Source organism: Penicillium verrucosum (assembly GCF_028828655.1).
Source record: "Penicillium verrucosum strain IBT 35672 chromosome Unknown utg000004l_segment0_segment0, whole genome shotgun sequence".
NCBI lineage: Eukaryota > Fungi > Ascomycota > Eurotiomycetes > Eurotiales > Aspergillaceae > Penicillium > Penicillium verrucosum.
In genome coordinates, this window is record NW_026643213.1 from 3,505,706 (window position 1) to 3,523,052 (window position 17,347).

Here is a 17,347-nt window from a genome sequence, read left to right on the forward strand (position 1 = left end):
AGCAATCTGATGTTGCATGAACACAGACATCTTCTAGCCACTGCTCAATGTACTCAATGTCTTGGTCTTTTGTTTCGCCTTCCGTCCCTGATGAGCTGGATTCACTCGGTTCAACTCTGAGATCCCTTTCAACCAACATTTCCAACCAGTCGTGTTTCCAGAGTGGTTTTTCTTCCGTTCGAATTCCTTCTGTAAAAAGCGTCCATGAGAACAAGTTACGCGTAGCAATCCTAGAAAGCCGATCACTCAAACTCTTTCCTTCCTTTGAGTGTATTGCATGTGGACGTATCTTCGAGATAAAGACCGAGATGGGCCTTGTCGCCCAGGCGCGAAGATTCAGAATGTGCTTATACGCAACAACCTTGTAAGACCTCGGTAGAACACATGTTGTTACAAGGCTACCTAGAAAGGCAATACTGCTGTGTTGCTAAATTTCCCGTGTTAGCTAGAACACGCACTTTGAACAAGAAGGTGAAGTAACTTTCTGCTTACCGTATGAGTCAAATTGGATTTCCAAAGATTTTGGTTGAACATGCTTCCGTAAGCTATTCCAATGACAATCCAGACTGATGGAAGTGAAATATGCTTAAACAGCCTTTTGAACGATTGTGAATTGTTTGGGGCTCCAAAATGGCTTAGCGTCTCCCCTTTCTGGCATTGCCATTCCCAAGAACGATATACTAGCCTATGGTCGCAAGCGAGATGAAGTCTGACTTGAAGGGAAGTATGCTGGACATCAACCTCGCCAAATGGTGAATAAGGGCAAAGTGGTGGAACTCCATATGTTTCCGATAAGGTATCCGTCAAAAATAAGAGACGGAACTCATCTTCTCTAGATATCACGACCTTCTCACCTTTTGTGTGGGATTTAACAAGGCGATGGTTAGGAGGATCCATGAAGGATTGAGGAGATTGCGTCCAAGTAACCCCTTCAAGGTAAATTGTTGGTAGGAAAGACGTAGAAACTCGAATTATTTGGGGTAAAAGGCCCGTGATTGTGGCGCCTAGCCATAGTGAGGCTAGATTTGGGCGTCGTTCAGATAGGGCCCATAGAACAGGAAAGGATTCATTCGTTTGGAAAAGAGCTGGAGTAATTTCTTTCATGGTAGGACCGAGCCATTGGCTAGCCAAATTGCATGGAATACCCGGCTCCCAGAGCCCTCCAAATAGACACGAGGCAATCAGACCTGACGTACCCGAAAATGCCATATACCGAGGAATCTCATCAAATGTAGGGATTTGATCGGCAAAAATTATTTCCGTTTGCTGGTGCGAGCCGGCCCTCTGCACAGGCCTAGGCAAAACAATGGTAGCTCCAAATCGATTATGCATTGGCAATGTCAGGGTAGCAGCCAGCGCACAAATAAGTTGATCGAAAGCATCGTGACGTCGGGCGAAGTTATGAAGATACTCTCGTGCAATTGCCGAAGACGGGGGTTCAAGCGTGGGAAGAGAAGAAAGCAACTCTGCATAATGACATACCCTAAAAGCATCACTATTCAAATGGCATTCCCACGGTGGGAAGTAAGCTTCACTTCCTCGAGTAAGGGTGGCCTGCCAGCCACGTCCACCTGCGAGAATTGCAGCCCACCATCTCACCTCAGCGACACTATCGCCCCCAATATCTAACTCAAAATAGTCACCAGAATTTGCATCATGAGCCGGATTCCATTGTGCCATATCGTCGGTATAGACAACCCTGTCTTCGGTTGTTCTTCGCCGGAGTTCTATCAATCGTACAGAAAGAATATATGACCAGCCAAGCACGAACATAGCGAGGTAATTACCAGCCGAATTTGTCAGCTGTTGAAGCCCTGGCCATCCAGACAAGTAGACATTTGATAAGTTGCAAACTGCTGGGCAAGACTCTCCAATATAAACCTTCCGCGGCGACGTCTTTTTGATCGAAGGCAAGTCGCAGTTGTGATTCAATCGTTTATTAGGCGGCGAGACTGTCCAAGTCGCATAACCTTCGAGAAAGATCGAATCCTTCTCAACTCCTTCGATGACTTGGGTGGTTTCCGGAATTGATGGCGTTTGGTTCAATAGCGATTTGATGCTACTACAGCGGTATGGCAAGTGAGTCGAAGAACCAGCAGAAGGGAGTAACGCCTGCCATGTCGACTGAGAAAGGGCTGAAACTTGAAACGAGGCTAATTCTTGAGGACGTAGTAGATCATCACCGCTATTCATGATTAACTTCGATGATAGCTTTCAAGATAGTGCGATTTTTATCTCGGGGTGATGTAGGATCCCTTCGCACGAGCGCATTGACCGCTTAGGCCACCCTACAGGCTACGGTGAAATGTCATTGGATATCACCGTAGGCTCTGAGACATTTATCTCTTGGCATGCTACAGACCATTTTGATGCTCAAGACAGTCAGCCAACGTCTTCGGCACAACCTAATACCCTCGACACCTGGTTTTCAGATATCCACCCTCCCCGATTACTTGGCGATGGCTAGTCACCGTTCTGAGGAAGACCGCAACCTTTACCGACTCGGCGGATTCCATTCTGTTTGCCTATTGTCGCTATGAGGTCCTTAGAAAGCTTGGTTACGGTCGGTTCTCGATAATATGGCTAGCGAAGGATCAAAGGCGACTATATCACTACTCTTTTTGATGGAACGTTTTCTGACTACCTCAATCTTTTAGGATAGACTTATATAAGGCGTTAAAGATTCTTAGCGCGGAGTGTTACGGTGGGTCTCAGGAACAAGGGTCAACTGGAAGAAATCACAACGGACACACTTTGCCCAAGGTCCATCATTTTTGAGACAGTTTGTGCATTCTTGTTGTGATACTTCTCCCACAATCTGAATTAAGATTGATTCGACATTTGCAGCTTTCCTGCCGATGCATTCGTCCAGGCGTTTTCCGGTGTAGTGTGTCGTGGACCTCTGGAGAGGCTCCCTCACAGCAGTGGCTTGCTTTAGTGTGGCAATTGCTCGTGTCTTGAGTTTCCTGGCGTTGCTCACCACCTTCCATGGCACCGTCATTGCATATTCCCCCTAGGGACCGGGATTCTTATCTTCTCCCCCGGCCTCCCCGGCGGGAATTTGGCTCGGGGCCCTAATGGTGTGATGACTGGATTCCTCTAGTGGACAGCTTGTATCATTGTTAGTCGTTGAACTGAATGTACCTGGAAGGGATCCTTACTATGTACTGTTATCCTCGGCAATTACTTGCTGCCGGTTTGGCAAATCTGGCTGTGTGAGGGGAGGTGTTCGCGGCGGCATGATGTTGGGGTAAGAGTCAGTTGACTGAAGATGGAATCGTCACCCGACACATAACTCTCTCATTTGGAGTATGGCTCGGTCGATCTCTCTGGCGGAATGGTCGTACTTGCTTCGCCGGGCGTTCTATGTATCGTATGCGAGATCTGACTGGTAAGGAGAGGGTTGCCCTAGTCCCGGCTCGAGGGGTGACGGGGGCGCGAGGGGTGCTAGGAATTGACTGCGATCGTCTCATGATATGCTGATTCCGCCAGCGAGTATGTTCTGCGGCGCACATAGCAAATATCTGGTGATGCCTGGTTCGTATTGCCAGGCAATAATTTAGATCCACTCTTGTTGAGTAATCTATGGGTTTAGATTACTACTGAGAGTGGGAGAAAGCAGGAGAAGAATTGTTAATTGGTAAAACTAATCATGCAGGGGTTTGTATATTATTTGCTATTTGCTATTTGTTTGCTACAATTGAGCAATGTTCAGATGGTTTAGCAAAAGGCTCAGTCTGCAGCAAACAACATGCATGCATGCATGGGAGATTGTTCAACAACTCTCACTTCACAAGTACGTACGATGTTGAATCTATAGTTAACTATACAAATGAATACTATAACTATTAATTATTTAAAACCCGGCTCTTTATACTCCTAACTCCTAAGTCTTAACTCTTGATTTCTTGCTATCTTACTATCTTAATCTGAACTGAACCCGAATTGAATCTGAACTGAACTAAAGTGAACCTAAAGTGAATCTGAATTGAATCTGAATTGAATCTATAAAGTATATAGGACAGAAATAAAAGAGAAGTTAAAATTAGTAAATGCCTCAAGAAGCCGGTAATGAACTAGGCGGCGAGGTAATAACCCATGTGAGAGTTACGTGTCGGGTGGCATATTTAGTCGCCCGTAGTCGAGACATAACTTGAAGTCGCAGCTCAAACCAGCTTGTAATCGTCCTTGGCTCCACAAATACCACAATAGTCGGCTGCGCCTTAGCTTCACTCGGACCAACTTTGAAGGGGTATAGCATATTGAAGTTAGAACCAAGTGTCTGCTTCAGGATGGCGACAAGATTCTGCATGACTCGGTCGTATGCTTTGACAAGAGGGTGGTTTAAGGCGATAGAGAAAAATGCCGGCTGGTGGCAGAGCTTGTCGTTCGAAATTTCGACATGCACTCTGACCTTATGTCGGCGGAAGAGGCTTAAGATCTCGTCTTTGATGGGGCCAAGAAGAGAGATGTTTGGAGTCGAGGTATCAAGGAGGACACTAAAAATATCGACGGGGACGTCACCACGGGGATACCCCGGCTTGGTCATCTTCTAACACCGATACATCATCTTCCCCGGTAGATTGTATTGGTTTAGTATAGAACTGACTTCAGAGTAGAGTGGTCTAAGTACTTTCTTAAGAGAAGGAAGAACCTCTAGTTTCGGTGAAGGCAACCGACTGGGGATACTGGTCGATCGGTGAACTTCGACGCGCTGCAAGTACCGCTCAAAACTCATGTCGCCTTCTGCATCATCGGACTCACGAAGGTGGCAGCCTCGTTTTCGAGGAGACAGCGGGGGTGTAGGAAGGTTTGAAGGCCCTAGAGACGGCAACGAGGGGTCTATGACTGAAGATGACGACTGAAAGTGAAGTGATAAACCAGAGTGAAGATTGTAGCAGAAGATGAATAGTGTAAAGACTTGAAAAAAACCTGGAAGGGTGGGGAGGGATGAGAAAGATGAAGAAGAAGAAGAAGAAGAAGAAGAAGTATGAGAGCCCTTTTGTTGGGTGCCAGGGTGTCTGAGGCACGTGGACCCATATGGGACAGATCCACATCTATGTAGTCGATAGTCCTCTCCCTCTCTCCTTCTCTCTTCTCCCTTCCTGTCCACTTCTGCCCTTGCAAATCTATCTGCATTGTTTCTCTATCTTGATTCATCACGTAGATTCTGCATGAGGTTATGAGCCTTTTCTTTTGCTAGCTGGACCACTAGTAAATCTCTTTTCCGAAGCTTTTACCTGAACCACGTCGTCAATCGCGGCCCGTAGTGACCCACTTTTATATAGAGAGAATTCTATACGGACCTAATCAGACGGCGTGAGCGTGCAAGTGGTTCGGTTCGTATGGCAACCAGTCTTGAGCAAATTCGATATCGAAGGGTTTCATTTAAAACGATAAATATATACTAATCAATACCAAACTCTCATTTCAAGTAATCATTCTTATTTAAATCGACTACTCTCATTCCAAGTAACCTATTTCCAAGCGGATATGTTCTTCTGCAAAAACTCCTCCCAGGAAGTAGGCTTGGTATCGACGAGGCTCAGACTGGGCTCGAGGGGCTCTCCGAGGTAGTAGCCAGGCTCTTCCACAAACAGGTGGTTGTCGAGGACCTCGTTGGCCATATTATCAGGCAGGGAGGCCTTGTATTGCTCGGGAGAGACTTGAATAAAGACGGCCTTCTTGCCAGTGACCTTGGAGAAGGTGTCCACGATCTCATCGGGAGTGCAGTACTCGGTAGCGGCCAAAATCTGCTTGTTCTTCAGCTAATCGCCGTGCTTGAGAGCAGCTCTCACAAAGAGACCTAGGGGATATGTGAGTTAATGTATATCAAAACTTAGGCAAGGTCAAGAGGTCTTACCTGTATCCTGGGCAGCATCGAAGAGAGGGAACTTAGCCTGCTTTCCAACGGGGTAGAAGAGCTGGTACGAGCCATCCTCGGCACGGACGAGCATCTGGGTGAAGTTGCTCATGTAGTAACCAGGAAGGACAAAGCTGCATCCAACGCCGGAAGCACGAATGTACTTCTCGATATTGGCCTTGCTATCGAAGTGAGGAACATTGGCGAGACGGCCCTTGGTCTCCTCGGTGACATGGTGGAGAGATGAGAAGATCAGGTGGGAAACACCTACGGCCTTGGCGATATCGGTGACATTCTTGCCATGGGAGTACTCGACGTCGGCGTTCATGGTCTCCCAGTAGTTGGTGACGAGGAAGACAGTGTGTGATCCCTTCAGCGCCGCGGTGAGAGAGTCGACGGAGTCCATATCAGCCTGTTGGAATGTTAGTCTCTACCCATGATGATTCCATGATTCTGTTAAGAGGACGGGCATAATAACAAAATGTAAAGTGTAAAAGAATATAAATATAAAGATGTAAGCTTACCGAGACAACATCGACACCGCGCTTGACAAGGTCCTGTGCAGTTTTCTTGGTGGTGTCACGGGTGATGCCCCGGACCTTGAATTCCTTGGAGAGGTTAGGATCGCCGAGAATGGCGTCGATGACCGAACCACCCTGGTTACCGGTGGCGCCAAAAATAGTAATGACCTTGGACATGGCGAAGGATTGATAAATTTGCTTTGAGAAGAGAGATAATTGAATGACTTGAGACAGAGTAATGAGGTAATAAAGTCTGAATTGAAGATATAGTCCAGATTGTCGGGGAATCGAGGAAGCTTTTATAACTTCAATATTTAGCTCTATACATCTTGAATTTGATTATAGGTAAATGACAAAGACTCAATAAGCGCGCTAAAGCTCGGGGATATGTAGTAAACTCCGGGATATATAAGCAGATTTTCTAGGTATGCTAGAACTCGCTAGAACCTAACAATAATCAGGTCGAAACCGGCCACCCTAGTAAAATCCCGCAGTAACCTACCAATGTTGAAGGCCGAAGAATTGGTCGAGACTCTAGACATCCGAAGACCTAGCAATGCCTTGGTAAAAGTTCATTATCTACCTAGGTACCTGGTATAGCACTAGTTAACTATGGTAACGCCTGTTATGTTGTCACTCGTGAAGAAGACCCACACTACAACGATTCTGCACCTTGATTGGTTTGGGATGCCAAGGTTGGTTGTTCCGCTGGTTCCAAGGCTAGTTCCCGAGCCCCGCATGCCAAGAATTAGCTAGCTAGTTATGGATCTGACGTATGCATTATGTCAGCTAGTGTATCTGTCAGCATATGAAATCCAACCTTAGAAGGTTTGTAAGCGCATGAATTGTCAGCACATGGACACCGGCATAACGGACATATACGCACTTACTACCACCGGCAAAACCGATATGTCCGCCACACGCAGACTCTCAGTACCCTTCACCTTGAAGTCTATCTTTACCGTTCCCATTATATGCATCTTGGTAAGCATTCAGGGGTTATATAGACAGCTTGCTACTTCTTGCAAAATACACTGATTTTACCACTTGCTCCGCACAGTGAGCTTTTGGTATCAAGTCATATTAGTTCAACGATCAGTAAGCGCTATAAAGTACGAACTATTGTGGTAGAATAGCACGACCTATAAGGACTTAGTAGCCTTAGTTCAAGATTTACTTGGTACAAACGTCGTGAAGAAAGTTCTTTACTTCGGGCTTGGTGACTTTTGCCGCTCCGCCCCTTAGGATGAAACCTTGGATATAAAAGATGTGAGGGCTATACAGTCTAGCATTCGATGGCTCTTACTATCGCTCAACGTTTTTATGGCAGTGAACCAGTACCACTACTTACTCAGGACCCAGACTATACAAAGGTCGCAGAAGAGATCTTGACCGAGAAGAAATTTGAAATAGTTTGACCTCATGGCGCAGGAGGATTTGCGGAAATCGACGAGGAATGGTGATATCGAGGGGTACTGATTGAGATGTGAAGAAGTTTTTTATTCTGAGACCCTAAGGGCTGGCAATCTCATAGTACAATCTCAGCGCATTACATGAGAAAAGCACCTGAAACATGTAGTGACAGCATACTAATGTGTGAGGGCAGGGCTCCGCACTACAATACATAGCATTCATAAACCTTGTACTGATTCTGTACCGCAAGAAACATTTAGAAGCTCGTGTAAATAGGAAAAAGAACAACACAGAAGCTCCACCTGGGCAGAGCTATTCTTTTTCAGAAAAGACAGGTCAAGCCTCTGGCTTACGACCAACCATCAGATACATAGGCGTGAATAGCTTCTCCTTTCCACCCGCAACAAGACAGTCTGCGCCCTCAGCAAGCGAATCAGCAGTCTTCCGTGATCCCTTTGGCGCAACGCCAACCATCTCAAGTGCACCAACAATGCCATGCGCCAGTCCACGGCCAACATGGGTCATGCGGATCAGGGTCGGCAAGTCCCAAAGGCTCTGCGTGTATCTCAAATCACCACTGAGAGGCCAGTACCAAGGAAGCTCATCGTTGCGATCGGCAAGATCCTCACTAACCTCAAGCACGAACCCAGCCTTCTTCATCGCGTCTAGAGCGACAGATATTTTCTCCATATTGCTAATTCCATTCCCTTGCTCGATACCAAGACGAATCGCACGGTGACGGAGGTCATCGTTGTCGTAGTTCTCAGTCATCAACCACTCGTAAACACCAAAGACCCCTCCAGGCTTGAGGACCCGGAAAATCTCGGAGTAGATTCCTTCCAGACTCGGAGCATGCACGGTAGCTTCGATTGCGTAGACAGCGTCAAAACTGTTATCGGGGAAAGTCATTTGCATAAAGTCGCCCTTGGTAAAGCTGACCTGATCACTGAGATCTTCCTTCTGTGCGTACAGAGTACCACGCTCAACTTGGTAGTCGTTGTTATTAAGGCCGAGGACATTACACCCGGTGAACTTGGCAATTTCCCTCGCAGGACCACCAACACCACAACCAACGTCAAGAACCCGTTGACCCTCCTGAATACCCATCTTCAGCGCAAGGTAATGTTCGTGTCGAGCCAATGCCTGCTTAAATGCCTCGCTCTTGCTGAATCGACAAAAGTGGAAACTCTGCGCCCAACCATACTCGTAAAAATCGGTCGCGAGGTTGTAGTAGTGTCGGGTGAGGGTTGCGTATTCCTTGCGTCTGGTTTCGCGGGTTTTGGAAGTCTCGTCATCGGCACCTTTGTTATCCCAGTGCTTGAAGTATTCGTCCACAGCGATCTTTTGAGCATCCTTGTTCTTGCGCATGATATTCATGAATGAGTTTTGATCCTGGCCTGTCTTGCCATGAAGCGCTTGCTTGAAATCTGCATCTCCCTTGTGGTCTTGAGGCTCGAGAGTAATAGCGGCCATTTTTGGAGTGTCCGTTAGGGAGGGATACGATTTGTGAGGTAGAAGAAAGGATTGTGAATTGGAAATTTTCAATTGGAGTGGGATGGGGAAGCTATGCATATATGGAAATTGAACTATGTATACAGGATCATATAGGGGCTCGAAAGTCGGTATGATTCGACCAATCTGAAGCAACGAGGCGTTAATCTCGGGCTTTGACCGGCTCCTAGATTCTCCCGGAAGTACGGGTCGCTGTTTGTTTAGATGGCGCCACCTACTTGCAGGGATTAATAGGGGATCGTAGACGGAAGAGGGCTATGTTTGTAAATGTATATTTTGTGGTCTGTATGTTACTGGTAGAGATGTGATCTCTTTGTGAGGACGCGTACGGGCGACTAAGTGGACCATCCAAACATAACTGGATCCTGCTAGTTCCCAAGTGGGGATCCGGGGATCTGGTGATCACCCGCAAGGATAGCGTATATTAATTTATCAAACGAGGATTTATGGTTTAAATACCTACCTAGGAGTTCGGTAACTATTGGGATGTTATAGGTAAATTCGAATGAGGCATACGCATAATCTGATGAGGTATACACATAATCTGATGAAGTGATGCAAGATGGATGATTGGTGTAGTCTAGGGCCCTAGAGTTAGGACTTGGCGAGTAAATTTGACAACATAGAAAAACAGAGGCTGTTTTTGAATAGGACCGGCCTGAGGTGGTAGGCATGAAATTTAATTTGGTTAGAATTCAGAATCTCATAAATCTTTCAGCTGAAAATATTACATGTAAGTGACAGTGACACTGTTATTTCAGTAATTTACATTCTGCCAGTTTTAAATTTTCAAATTTAATGTAATTGGTTAGCCGTGAGAGGGCGGTGAAGTTGGGCATCTTGTCACCCCAGAATAATATCTGCATTATTTGATTACGCTCAACCTAGCCAGATAATAAATAGAAGAAAATCTAGCTCAACTCAATTCATCTTGGATTAGGACTATAATTCTCACTAACTAATCAGATTGGTCGCGTCCTCAAGTGCTTTTTCTCTCTGTCCCCTCTTTGGCCTTCTCCTCTAACACCATTCCCTTTATCGTGTTCTCCATGATCGCTCTCGGGAGGCTTAAGATCAACCCAAACTGTAAATGATGTGGCCAATAACCCCAGATGACATCCGCACCACAGCCGACCTTGCCAAGACTGTCTTTGGCCATGCGCCTTGAGCTGGGAGTGAACAGGCTCAGCTCTTGTGGTTGACTCCCAGATGAGACCTCTCCAACCAAAATGTCAATGACTTCGATATCACGACCTTCAGCTTTCATTTCAAGAGAAAGGGACCGAGACCAGGCTTTGTTGTAAGCCTTGGCACCAGCATACGCGCTTGCATAGAGACTAGGAACTTCGCCACAAATGCTGCCGATGCTCAGGATCAGCGCAGGCTGGTTTCTGATCAGGGTTGGCAGTAATACGCGTGTTACTTGCGTCGGGAACATTGCGTTGAGGTCAACCAACATGCTAGTATCCTCTCCTGTTCGCTGTTCAAAGCTCAACCATGCTGGTTTTAGACCCCCGAGCCACCGATATTGTTGATAAGAACCTTGAGATTGAGATTTGCGACCCAGCGTACAGACTCCTCGAGTGCATCGAGATTGCGTGCAGTCTCCACGGCCTCAAGAACCAGCACTTTGATTTCAACCTGAGGCCATTGCTCAAGTAATTCGTCCTTCACGGCTTGCAGCTTTGCTTTGTTCCGTCCGTGTAGAACAACATTGAAGCCACGAGAGCAAAGCTCCTCGGCGAACCCTTTGCCGATACCGTCGCTTGCCCCGGTGACAAGAGCCCAAGCCGGAGAAGGGCTCTTCTTATACTTACCCAGGGACGTAGGTCGAAGAAAGTGGTGATACGCAAAATATCTGATATTGTTAAGAAGATATACGCTCCAAATGCCGCCAAGTGTAGCGAAGGCAGTTACAACTGCTGGTTTGTGGCCGAACTCTCGCGCGATATTCGTGATCGCTTCCAAGGACATTGCAGGCATGGTTGAAGAGCACTGAATAAATGAGTACTGAATAGGAATTTGTTGTCAATTTATCAGAATCTGGATGGAGAATACTCTTGTGTATGAAAGGAGGTGGCCTTATAGCACATTATAAATATAAAATAATAATAACAATAATAAGAATAAGAATAAGAATAAGAATATTAGAACAAAATCCTTTATTAAGTATATTAAATTAAAGAATAAATGATATTTATTATTATTAATTGTACAGTAATTAATATTTGATACCGTCCAGCCCATGTAACCCAAAGAACCAGCCCTGGAGGATATGATAGCTTTTGAACAATCATCCCATACATGCATGTTTGTTATTTGCTATTTGCTATTTGCTACAGATTGAGCATAGTTTAGATGGTTTAACAGGGTATATAAACCCCTGCATTTCTAGTTTAATTAATTAATGATTCTTCCTCTGCTTTCTCCCCACATAGTAGTAATCTAGTTCAACAGGTTGCTCAACAATAGCCAATCTCTTAGTGAGATCTTATCTCTACGAGCCCTTTCTAAAGTACCATTTTACGATGTACTAGTATGGCCCTATATTTGGTGGAATGCATGAAGCAAGACATTACTAATGTACTATGATATGAGAAAGGCACCCCCGGTACGGGCGACTAACCCCGGGGCCATGCCAGATCCAATATTACCAACTAGTTTCAACTTCTGCACCTTGACCCGCAAATTAATTAACAAACATAATAACTACTTCTATTGATCTCCGAATGGCGTGTTCTCCACAGACTTTTGTATATTGCGAGAAATGTGGCTATCCTTCTCCTCTCTATAAGATACCAGGTTGGGATATTCTTGTGTGAGGACTAAAAGGTATCTAGAGAATGCTTCCAAACAAAATCAAGCTCCTCCAGGACTTTTTTCCAGACAAGAAGGCGTGATCCTGGATCATGGCAATAAGGCATAGGCTCAGTTTCCCAGATCCGATTAAAATATTTGCCCCCGTGGCACCCGGCATTATCCTTTGCTTGTTGGGCATTGATCCCGGATCCACTCCATGTTATGGTGGCTGCATGGATAATGGCGTAGCTTCCCTGCTCGGCAGAAATCCCAAATAGGCTTACTAGCGTCTTCACTAGCAAGGACTCCGAAAGATAGCGCATCCAATTGACCCAACCCGGTTCTCTATCGATGTGCCACATGTTTGTGTTGGTGCATCCAGGATGTACGCCATTGACCATTATATGACTGTAGTGCTCAGATGCCGAAAGTCGAAGTTGGAGCTCCGTCAACCAGACTTGGAGAAATAGTTTGTTGTTGCAGTAAAAGTCCTCGCCACTGCAGCCTTCACCGTTGAACTTGTTCAAATCAAATGTACCGAAGAACATGTTACAGGATGTGGTAAAGACCACTCTCGGCTCCGCCGCTTTAGCCAGTGATTGTAAAAGTCGTAGTGTCAGTAGGCAATGAGAAAGAAAGTTAACTTGGTGAACAATTTCGAACCCATCCTCTGTCTTCAATATTCCTCCCTTTCCATCACCGGGATTCCCGCCAATGCCAGCATTATTGCAGAGGATATCCAATGAACGGCCTGTCTCCAGCCAGCGAGTGGCAAATGCATTCACAGTGGATAATTTGGTCATATCGGTTTCCCACCACTCGATCACAGCATCTTCGTGTCCAGCCGCTTGACTGGCTACATTGCATTCAGTAACAACGACCGCAGGATTCTCCTCATGGGGCGGTGGATTCCGACAGGCAAGAATAATACTGGCCCCGCATTGAGCGAAGGAGAGCGCAGCTTCACGTCCGATACCGCTGTTAGAGCCTGAGGCAATCACCCATTTACCCCTCAGGTCTTGTAGTGGGACGTCCTTGCGGGTCAGTCGTCGGCTGTCGAGACTTGAGAGTGCTCTTCGTATCCGCCAGAATGAAGAGGGTTCTACCACAGATTCCGATGGAGCTTGCTGGAGGGAACTCAGTTCATCATTCCTGAGCTTAGCGCGTGTTGCTGTCATTTTGTGGCAAAGAGTTTTCAAAATGTGTTGTATAATGATTTGAATTCTGAGTATGGATTCCAGTGGCTTTTTATGGAACAGGGTATACTTCTGGTAAGTCCAGGCGAACCTTGGAAGTTATAACAGAGATCCTACGGAGTTGCGATTGGAGATGGAGAAACAACACGGTAGGATTCATCTGAATGTGGATGGACGGAGAGGAGAAAGAGAGAAGGTAGGGTCTGTCCCATGTGGGTTCATGTGCCTTGGGCACCCATGCACCCAATAAGTTATCCTTCTAAGGCACCATAACTAGTCCACTTGAATTACCAGCGATACTAGCGAGGTAGCATCAGGTTAATACGATATCATCCCCTCCAGGCAGAAATTGAATGGATTTTCACCCCACTACTGCATACGCACTATAACCAGGCACGGACCTATTCATGCAGGTAATGCTAAATTCAAGAATGTAGTATCATACTAGTATGTAAGATTGCTATTGTTAGTATCATCCTTATTATGTATTTTTAGTCAATGGTATTGTTCATAGACGGATCTATCAGACCTAAGGATCGATTTGCCGACGGTGCTTCCTCCGGGGCTGCCCATCTATCTTCCCGAGGTCCTGGACACATGAATATTCCCGGTGCAAATCGTTCCTGTCATCGTATACTTCACTAAATATTAAGGCCGTATATAGAAATATGGCCGTTGATAAGACCAAGCTATTATCTTGGATCTAGCCCAAAGATATAAAAGAACTTGAATAAACTGGTCAATCTAGTATAAATCCATCGATTTCCTCACGGTGCTATCAGTTAGGTACATATCATTGTGTCAAGCCTTTGTTAACCATAGCGTAAACTTGACGAGCGGCGCTGGGTAGTTCAATTCCATCACGACCATTTTCAATGATCTCGAGCATCTCCTTGGCCCAGGAACAAATACATGCGACCAGGGCTTCGACTTCAGCCTCGGTGTGAGAGGCATGGATCATGATTCTCACCCTCTCAGTGCCTTTAGGAACAACAGGGAAGAAGACGGGGTACACGACAAACCCTGCGAGCTGCAAATGGAATGTAAGGTAAAGATGATCCTTACTATTTGGGCGCGTCATAACAGGGCAGATATGAGTCACAAAGGGCTGTGCATCTTTCTCAAGGTCCCAGAGAGGTACTTGCAAAACCATTTCATCGTTGGCTCGTTCCCAAACTGGATTCGATGTCATTCGCTCCATGAAAAGGTTTACGAGGTGTTCCATTCTAGCTTGGGCCTGATATGATACTGTTTTAGTACTCACTGACAATTAATGTTTGTTTTGTCACGACTTACCTCTTCCGTTTTACCAGCCCGTAGAAGGTTGTATCCTGCCCGAATTGCAGCCAACATGTGGAAACTTGGAGCTCCTGAAAACATGAGACTCCTCGAGTTGTTGAGGATCATTGCTTTCACAGTTTGGTTGCACAAGATAATTCCTAATACAGATGTTAGCTTTTATTCATACACAAGCATTGAAATAACGACAAGGGAATGTTCAGCTTACCTCCATGCGATGCGAGAGCCTTTGGACAGGAGTGCATGCGAATGGCAATCTCCTTCTCGAGACCAAGTGCGCAAACAATCCCAGCACCCTTCGGGCCAATGGTTCCATTGGAATGAGCTTCATCAATGTAAAATTGGACGTTATTCTCAGGAAAGATTTCCTTCGCCACAACAATAAGCTCTGGTAGTGGAGGTAAGTCTCCATCCATGCTATAGATACCCTCAAGAGCAACAATAACACATCGCTGACCCTCACGGATGAGCGGCTGGGATTCACGGATGTCGACCAAGGTTTCCACGAAAGAGTCCACATTGTTATGACGAAATGCCTTCCTGACCAGTGCAAGACTGTCTTTCATCCCCTCGTGTACTGTGGCATGAATGAATTCATCATACACAATGGCGTCTCCTGGCCGAGGAATCGAGGAAAAGATAGCACCATTGGCCTGGCCACCATTGACGGTAATCAAGGCTGTCTCAGAGCCGTGAAATTCGGCAATCTCTTGCTCCAGGGTTTCAAGGTATGCTGTATTGCCAAAGGCAAGTCTTGTCCCAGACGCGCCTATCCAGGCATCCGGCTGGCTTGCCAATTCCTCCATGAAGGCAGCTCGAAGCACACCCGAGGAGCCGAGCCCAAGCGAATCGGCAGAGGCAAAGTCGGATACACCCTTTGGAATGGTGTGGATTGACATGCAGCCGTGCACCGCTCTTCGGGCATCGAGCTCCGCTTCGAGGTTGCGGTAGAAGACGGATTCATTCTTCACAAGGGAAGCCCTTGGCTTCTGCGCCTTGGACCATTCAACAAGAAAGGAGCCTGAGCTAGACATGGTGGAGGATAGGGTAGAGTTTGGTTGAGAATAAAGATAACTTGGAACTTCAATTGGAATGTGTGAACATAAAAGTGCAAATAGTGCGCATACAAAAAGCCTGCGATGACGGAGGACCCCGCCTTGGTCCTTTTCTTTACTACTAGTAAATAACGTCCCACAGAAAAGAACATGATACAACCTCTATAGTTACTAGCTACCTACATAAAATTCCCTTTATCTCCGGCCCAAGCGGAGGACCCAACAATGTTGCCCGACGGTTACATTGACTTCTCGTGGATACCGCATAATTAGATTATGGTGAGCAAATTCTATTATAGAGATTGCTTCAACGTGGGAGAAAGCAGAGGAAGAATCATTAATTGATTAAACTAGAAATGCAGGGGTTTATATACCCTGTTAAAACCATCTAAACCATGCTCAATCTGTAGCAAACAAGCCAGCAAATAGCAAATAGCAAACAACAAATGGCAAACATGCATGCATGGGATGATTGTTCAACAGATTAGTATAGGACACGCGTCTCAGGTGGCCTACGGGGTCTTGGTACCGCCTGGTATATTAATACAGGTATAGAACAAATAGAATGCTTCGAGTAAGAGAGTTATGTCCAGGTGGCATACTTAGTCGCCCGCATATGCATCAGAAGCAGTCTGAATTGAAATGCCATACAGGATGCTCGAGTTTTTATGGAGGGAGGAATGGCCGTGCCAAGCGCCCAATAACCTAATTATTGAGCGCTTGGCACGGCTATGTGATAGAGGCGTCAAACTACATCCACGCCGCTAATCCCGATTCCGTAGGAGTCCTGAATTCTTGGCGTGTGCAAAAAACGACGCATGCACAAAATCAAATAGGGTTTAGCAGCATGTTAGATATGACAATTGACTTGGATATTTTTAGGAGGTTTGCAAGTGTCAACAATAAAGAAGATTTGCCAGATCAGGGGCTTTGTCCACGTATTTAAATGGAGCTGAAAGGTATGATTAATTGAGAAGGCGGTAGCAGAAAGGTGTTAACACTTTTGCGGAGTCACTGTATTATTACCAAGGCATCTGTAATAGAAATTCAGGTATTTTAATTTTTCTGCTGTTCTAAAGTCAGGCATTCAAGCATGAAATCATCCATAAAGGGGGTTTTGAACCCTGGCCGCCTAACTCTCTCATTGGTTTTTTATATTTCCTGGCAGTATTCTAGATGAACGCCAGCAGAATCACCTGGGCAGCCTACTTTTATTATTAAGGCATATGTAATTGCAATTCAGGTATCTTTAATTTTCTGCCGTTCTAAAATAAGGCATTCAGGCACCAAATCCCCGAGAGCACTATAAGACTGGGTACTGGAGGCCAAGCCCTCAATCCAACCCCTCGTATTTACGATACTAGTAGTATAAACCATGCTCTGCGTCTGCGATTCGGAAGAGGGGTAACCACATGTGAATGCTGGAGGTTTGATTAATCAATTGGACTATACCTTCCCGTTTTGCTACACTGGATATACTCTCCACCTAGTTACCAGTACTAGATAGAACGTCCATGTTTTGTAAACCATGAAAGGTTGAGAACATTCAATGTTGTGGGAAAGTGTACCCTAGAACCCTGGAAATATTGTGATAGCCGTAAGCCTGGACGCCTTCAAGTGGCCGAATGAGACTTACGCACATGTGTGATTCTCTACACATTGGAAGATAGGATAACTGTTTGAACCTTG

General features: G+C 45.8%; 7 protein-coding genes across 7 annotated transcripts; all 7 read right to left on the reverse strand.

The window, feature by feature from the left end:
• Window positions 1–1,340: 1,340 nt before the first annotated feature.
• N7516_010607 (uncharacterized protein) lies at window positions 1,341–2,193 on the reverse strand (the record flags this gene model as incomplete). The annotated part of the gene is given in 2 exon segments (XM_057223325.1): window positions 1,341–1,466; window positions 1,483–2,193. The coding sequence occupies 2 exon segments, from the start codon at window positions 2,191–2,193 to the stop codon at window positions 1,341–1,343; spliced, it is 837 nt and encodes a 278-aa protein (XP_057070546.1).
• A 493-nt stretch (window positions 2,194–2,686) lies between these two features.
• On the reverse strand, window positions 2,687–3,001 carry N7516_010608 (uncharacterized protein; the record flags this gene model as incomplete). The annotated part of the gene is made up of 1 exon (XM_057223326.1): window positions 2,687–3,001. One exon carries the CDS (start codon window positions 2,999–3,001, stop codon window positions 2,687–2,689), a length of 315 nt encoding a protein of 104 aa, XP_057070547.1.
• A 2,476-nt stretch (window positions 3,002–5,477) lies between these two features.
• N7516_010609 (NmrA/HSCARG family protein) lies at window positions 5,478–6,561 on the reverse strand (the record flags this gene model as incomplete). Its single annotated transcript, XM_057223327.1, has 4 exons — window positions 5,478–5,768; window positions 5,799–5,806; window positions 5,864–6,275; window positions 6,388–6,561. The coding sequence occupies 4 exons, from the start codon at window positions 6,559–6,561 to the stop codon at window positions 5,478–5,480; spliced, it is 885 nt and encodes a 294-aa protein (XP_057070548.1).
• A 1,572-nt stretch (window positions 6,562–8,133) lies between these two features.
• Window positions 8,134–9,270, reverse strand: N7516_010610 (sterol methyltransferase; the record flags this gene model as incomplete). Its single annotated transcript, XM_057223328.1, has 1 exon — window positions 8,134–9,270. One exon carries the CDS (start codon window positions 9,268–9,270, stop codon window positions 8,134–8,136), a length of 1,137 nt encoding a protein of 378 aa, XP_057070549.1.
• A 1,018-nt stretch (window positions 9,271–10,288) lies between these two features.
• On the reverse strand, window positions 10,289–11,292 carry N7516_010611 (Very-long-chain 3-oxoacyl-CoA reductase; the record flags this gene model as incomplete). Its single annotated transcript, XM_057223329.1, has 2 exons — window positions 10,289–10,782; window positions 10,833–11,292. The coding sequence occupies 2 exons, from the start codon at window positions 11,290–11,292 to the stop codon at window positions 10,289–10,291; spliced, it is 954 nt and encodes a 317-aa protein (XP_057070550.1).
• An 842-nt stretch (window positions 11,293–12,134) lies between these two features.
• On the reverse strand, window positions 12,135–13,286 carry N7516_010612 (WW domain-containing oxidoreductase; the record flags this gene model as incomplete). Its single annotated transcript, XM_057223330.1, has 1 exon — window positions 12,135–13,286. One exon carries the CDS (start codon window positions 13,284–13,286, stop codon window positions 12,135–12,137), a length of 1,152 nt encoding a protein of 383 aa, XP_057070551.1.
• An 811-nt stretch (window positions 13,287–14,097) lies between these two features.
• Window positions 14,098–15,637, reverse strand: N7516_010613 (aminotransferase class I/II-fold pyridoxal phosphate-dependent enzyme; the record flags this gene model as incomplete). Its single annotated transcript, XM_057223331.1, has 3 exons — window positions 14,098–14,541; window positions 14,601–14,743; window positions 14,812–15,637. The coding sequence occupies 3 exons, from the start codon at window positions 15,635–15,637 to the stop codon at window positions 14,098–14,100; spliced, it is 1,413 nt and encodes a 470-aa protein (XP_057070552.1).
• Window positions 15,638–17,347: the final 1,710 nt, after the last annotated feature.